This window comes from Eleginops maclovinus, chromosome 3 (genome assembly GCF_036324505.1).
Source record: "Eleginops maclovinus isolate JMC-PN-2008 ecotype Puerto Natales chromosome 3, JC_Emac_rtc_rv5, whole genome shotgun sequence".
NCBI classification, from domain to species: Eukaryota; Metazoa; Chordata; class Actinopteri; order Perciformes; family Eleginopidae; genus Eleginops; species Eleginops maclovinus.
Genome location: NC_086351.1, coordinates 3,590,824 through 3,596,971, shown reverse-complemented (window position 1 = coordinate 3,596,971; position 6,148 = coordinate 3,590,824). Strand labels below are relative to the sequence as shown.

At 43.0% G+C, this 6,148-nt stretch overlaps 1 protein-coding gene across 1 annotated transcript; it reads left to right on the top strand.

The window, feature by feature from the left end:
- Positions 1-745: 745 nt before the first annotated feature.
- On the top strand, positions 746-2,650 carry LOC134861674 (zinc finger protein 271-like). Its single transcript, XM_063879070.1, has 2 exons — positions 746-760; positions 1,343-2,650. Exons 1-2 carry the CDS (start codon positions 746-748, stop codon positions 2,648-2,650), a joined length of 1,323 nt encoding a protein of 440 aa, XP_063735140.1.
- The last annotated feature ends 3,498 nt before the right edge of the window (positions 2,651-6,148 follow it).

Here is a 6,148-nt window from a genome sequence, read left to right as displayed (position 1 = left end):
GGGTGCGCCACAAAAAAAGTTTGGGAACCGCTGTTCTAGAATATCTCTGTATTTAGCACCCTCCATCTTTCCCACGACTCGGACCAGTTTCCCAGTCCCTACTGCTGATGGTGTTCTTAGGGTGATGTGATGTGTTGGGTTTCCACCAGACAAAGTGTTTTCCTTGGTGGCCGAAAAGTTCAATTTTAGTCTCATCTGGCCAGAGCACCTTCCGCCATACATTTAGGGAATCGGCAACATGCCTTCTTATTTTTAACACTAAGTAATGTTTTTACTGGCCACTCTTTCATAAAGCCCAGCTCTATGGAGTGTACGGCTTATTTTGGTCCTATGCACAGACACTCCAGTCTCTGCTGTGGAACTCTGCAGCTCCTTCAGGGTTACCTTTGGTCTCTCTGTTGCCTCTCTGATTAAAGCCCTCCTTGCTCGGTCTGTGAGTTTAGGTGGGCGGCCCTGTCTTGGCAGGTTTGTTGTGGTCCCATGTTCTTTCCAGTTGAAGATAATGGATTTGATGGTGCTCCGGGGGATCATCAAAGATATGGATTTTTTTTTCATAACCCAACCCTGACTTGTATTTCTCAATAACTTTGTCCCTGACTTGTTTGGAGAGCTCCTTGGTCTTCATGGTGTGATGCCTCTCGCTTAGTGGTGTTGCAGCCTATGGGGCCTTTCAGAAAAGGTGTGTTTATACTGACAGATCATGTGACACTTAGATTGCACACAGGTGGACTTCATTTCACTAACTATGTGGCTTCTGAAGGTAATTGGTTGCACCAAAACTTTTTAGGGGCTTCATAGCAAGTTGATTATATATACCATCATTAATCCAAATCTGCCTAGTAACTAAATAAATGTTGTAGTGAAGTAAAAGTACACGATTTATACATCTGAATTGCAGAGTAGCATAACATGGAAATACTCAACTATAGTACAAGTATCGAAAATGTTGTCAATATTTTACAAGATTTTTGTTGTTACATTGAGGTATACATAACTCTTACCTTATAACTGATAAAGTAGGCAAAATGTAATCATGATATTGGTTGAAAAAGACACATTTTGATTCTGCAAGTCTTTAATAATATTTAATAAAAAGGTTCCTTAAATGAATCAAACAACCAATGAGTGCGTCTTTGTGCAGAACTGTTTTCAAGGTAATAGGTAGTTATATTTGTTTCCTTTATTCAGCCGTATTTTAGGCTACAACAAGTCATGATGCATTTTCAGGTTTCCTTGAAAACCTTACTATTTTTCTGTCACATCCATTTTTAACTTGTATTCATATATGTCCTCTAATTCGCCTGTGTTGCTATCTCTGTTGATTTGACTTTTGGATTTTCAGAAAGAGACCTGCAAAAACCCAGATAGACTTTATGATGAGGGTGAGGAGAGTATCATCGGAGAACAGCTGGAGCAACATCAGTCTACCCACACTGGAGAAAAGCCTTACATCTGGAACCAGTGTGAGAACAGTTTCTTGTATTTTAGGTATTTGAAACTCCACCAGCTGACCCACACTGGAGTAGAACCCTTCTCCTGTGGCTGTGACCAGTGTGAGAAGCGCTTTAGCCAGTCAAGCGATGTGAAGGTCCACCAGCAAATCCACACTAGAAAAAAACCCTACTCCTGTGACCTCTGTGAGAAAAGTTTCAGGATTTCAACTCATTTGAAGGTCCACCAGCAAACCCACACTGGAGAAAAACGCTTCTCCTGTGACCAGTGTGAGAAGCGCTTTAGCAAGTCAGACTCATTGAAGGTCCACCAGCGAACGCACACTGGAGAAAAACCCTACTCCTGTGACCAGTGTGAGAAGCGCTTTAGCCGGTCAGGCTCATTGAAGATCCACCAGCGAACCCACACTGGAGAAAGACGCTTCTCCTGTGACCAGTGTGAGAAGCGCTTTAGCAAGTCAGACTCATTGAAGGTCCACCAGCGAACGCACACTGGAGAAAAACCCTACTCCTGTGACCAGTGTGAGAAGCGCTTTAGCCGGTCAGGCTCATTGAAGATCCACCAGCGAACCCACACTGGAGAAAAACCTTACTCCTGTGACCAGTGTGAGAAGCGCTTTAGCAAGTCAGACTCATTGAAGGTCCACCAGCGAACCCACACTGGAGAAAAACCTTACTCCTGTGACCAGTGTGAGAAGCGCTTTAGCCAGTCAAACGATGTGAAGGTCCACCAGCGAACCCACACTGGAGATAAACCCTACTCCTGTGACCAGTGTGAGAAACGCTTCAGCCGGTCAGGCTCATTGAAGGACCACCAGCGAACCCACACTGGAGAAAAACCCTACTCCTGTGACCAGTGTGAGAAACGCTTCAGCCGGTCAGGCTCATTGAAGGACCACCAGCGAACCCACAATGGAGAAAAACCCTACTCCTGTGACCAGTGTGAGAAACGCTTTAGCCGGTCAAACAAATTGAAGGTCCACCAGCAAACGCACACTGGAGAAAAACCCTACTCCTGTGACCAGTGTGAGAAACGCTTTAGCCGGTCAGACTCATTGAAGGTCCACCAGCGGACGCACACTGGAGAAAGATGCTTCTCCTGTGACCAGTGTGAGAAGCGCTTTAGCCAGTCAGACTCATTGAAGGTCCACCAGCGGACGCACACTGGAGAAAAACCCTACTCCTGTGACCAGTGTTAGAAGAGCTTTAGCCAGTCCTATCCTAGAGAATCAGACCACTTCAAGATCAGTGTACCACCGTATTGCAGAAAACCTTCACCAGTGCACCGAGACTTATCATAAAGAGTGAAGAGGACTTGTTGAAAAGTTAAAAGTTGATAGGAGACAGGACTCCTTCAGTCCCCATGAGCCTAATGCCTAATGTCATATAAATGTAGTCAAAAGGTGAGTCTTTCCCTCTCAAGTGTAGAGTAAAAAAAGAAAAAGTATCTCAAACGTATACTTAAGTACAGTACTTGTATATAATAATAATAGTAATAATAATAATAATTTCAATTTATATAGCGCCTTTCTAGGTACACAAGGCCGCTTTCCATGTTGTGAGGAAAATGGAAAACAAAAATGGCAGGTGTGGTAGAAGAACGGGGGACTAAGATGAGTTAGTGGTCAAAGGCTATGGTGAAGAGGTGAGTTTTTAATGAGGATTTGAAGATGTCCAGGGTGACAGCATTGCGGATCTCTGCAGGAAGAGCGTTCCAGAGGGTGGGGGCCCACAACTGAACGCCCTGTCAACAACAGTTCGGAGGCGAGTGCGGGGAATAGAGAGAAGGCCCGTGTCCGAGGACCGCAGACTCCGTGTAGGGGTGTAGGGGATGGAGGAGTGTCCGATAGGTACTGTGGAGCGAGGCCATGGAGAGACCTGTAGGTGAGGAGGAGGGTTTTGAAAGTGATCCAGGACTTGATCGGGAGCCAGTGAAGGTGGATGAGGGTGGGGGTGATGTGCTGCCATGGCTTGGTGCGGGTGAAAATTCTGGCGGCAGAGTTCTGGACATATCGTTTTAAAGCCAATTTAAATACTTTCCCCTGGTAGTATAGTCCTGTATCACATCATACAGTGCAGTAGCTTGTAACTATGAGTGTTATATCAAAAGTAGTGGACTAAAAAGAACATGAATTGCCTCCAAAGTGTAGTAGCATTAAATGGAAGTCAAGTGAAATATAATTACGTGAGAATAGTATCTAAGAACAAAACCTGAGTAAATGTACTTTCACCACTGGGAGTTTCTAAATATTTGTGTCACAATAATGTAAAAAAACTCACTTTATTTCCCATAATGACACTGTGTCCTGCAGGTGACACTTCCTCTATTTCCCCCTCTTATCCGAGGCTGTGCTGCCCTTGTTAACACTTTGTCTCTCCGTCCTCCTCCTCCTCTGCTCCCTAAAGGCTTCACTAGCTCCTCTCCCGAGCAGCAATTCCTCTCCTTGAAATTAAATTTCTCCCTGCTGGTTGATTTATCGTGGCGTTTCCTCTGCCCACTGCACTGCTGCAGAGCTGTAGCAAAACACGTGCTCAGTTTAACTCTCCTGTACCTACAACTGAATAATGTCAGTGTTTGTGTAAATAGTTTTCCTGTCCTGTAATGCATGATCTTGTTTCTCTACTCTGGAGCTGTTTGTAGTGAAGCACTGAGAAGGACTTATTTTACAGCTTCAGTTGCTCTTCAATAATATTTTGCATTGCAACTTTTACATAATGCATCTGTAAAGATTAGAACAGAGATACGATTTTAGGGAAACAGCTGGGGAGAGAAACAGCCTGCAACTTCCTGACATTTGTTAAAAAAAAAAAATTTGGAACAGAGACAAGGTGGTGATGGTAAAGCAGCTGGGAGTGTGTGTGTGTGTGTGTGTGTGTGTGTGTGTGTGTGTGTGTGTGTGTGTGTGTGTGTGTGTGTGTGTGTGTGTGTGTGTGGCCCTCAACTGCACCACACCACTCACCTTTTCAGCAAACTAGACACAAATGAATACTTCATCTGTGTGTGTGTGTGTGTGTGTGTGTGTGTGTGTGTGTGTGTGTGTGTGTGTGTGTGTGTGTGTGTGTGTGTGTGTGAGGAACGAAAGGCTGAGCTCTAAATGCAGCACACATTTAAAATAATTTGGGTTGATGGTCCAACCACAAATTTAAGCTCAGCAGTAGTTTAAATGGACCCGGACAGACACTAAATAATCCACCCTCTGCTGCTTTAATTAGCTTGGTTTGAATAACAAAAGTCATGAAAAAGAACAGACAATAGCTGTGGGAATAAGATGCCAAGAAAAAAATAATAAATGGGACATACACCAAAGAAAAAAGAAGAAAGCGTTGACAGTCTGTTGGAGGAGCAACGGAGTGGGCATCTGGTGTGTGTGTGTGTGTAGAGGTGATATTGTAGCAGCTGCTCTACTAACAAAGGGAATACTAATAACTCTCAACACAGACACTGTTCTGATTAATGCTGAGTCATCGCTTGTGTAGGCCTCCTTTGCTGTCATTTATTTATTTCATTTCAAAGTAGGAGACTTTGTTCATGTGACGCTAAACATGCCGAGCTCCGTCATCGATTGGTTTGTTCATCTAACCCAATGTGTCTAATCAATGGTAGGGATCTTCCAGATATTTCCCACTCTTGAGTTTTCATGATCTGCAATCAGACAGTCCAATCTGATTTCTACAATCTGTACTTTCTATCCTGTAACAAACTGCTCCTATAACACACAAGAGGAAGCCACAGTTTGTGATATTCCACAAGCTGACAGACATAAGGAACAACCTTAAAAAGTGTCGATAAGTGCACCCTTTCATTTTCAATGTAAGCCGTCAGGTATGAGTATAAGGACTATGGGTTCAACTGTCAAAAGAAAGGAGAGGGCACCCTTACACTTTACAAGACATTACATTTCATTAAGCTGACACTTTTATCTAAAGCGACTTACAATAAGTGAGTTCAACCATGAAGAATTTGAGTATTAGATTTCAAAAAGCCAAACCATTGTAAAAGCTACTGCATTGGTTTCAAACCAGCCAAACATTTCTAAGTGCTCCATACAGAAGTGTGTATATTTGATCATTATTATTTTCCAATTACTAACTAAGCTGAACTATTTTGATATACAGCGTGCTGTGTGTCTGTTGGTCCTGATATTCTGTTTGTTCCCAGTCTGTTGGTTTGACAATCACAACCATCATGAAAAAGGTTCCCTGGCAAGAAATATGGCATTGAAACTGGCCTATAGCCTCAGGTTGGAGGATTCACTTGCATTGAGTAAAAGGGTGTTAAAACTGTGCAGCTTCATAGTTGTAATGTCGACCTCCTGTCTTTTATCAAGGTCTCACATACTGATAAGAGAGTCACACATAACACGATTTATTTTGTGCATACTCAAATTTAAGTTAGAGGGTGGCGTTACTGACAAGCAGCCAGGAATAAGGATCAAAGTTGTTACATTAAATTAAGGCTGGTCTGCTGAGTTTGCCAAGACTTTAAAGTGTATAAATCGACCTTGAGCTAAAGCCGAAACAGTCTGATTGAACTTGACTTATAATTGCTCTGCTGCTTGTCAATTAAACACAAAGCTAGCAGCTCTGTGAGGTTGTTCTTTTGCTCAGCGTTGCTTTGAACTAAATGCTAACAACAAAGCTGACATGGTGATGGTTATCAAATATCAGTTTACTATGTTCAGTGTGATAGCATGCAA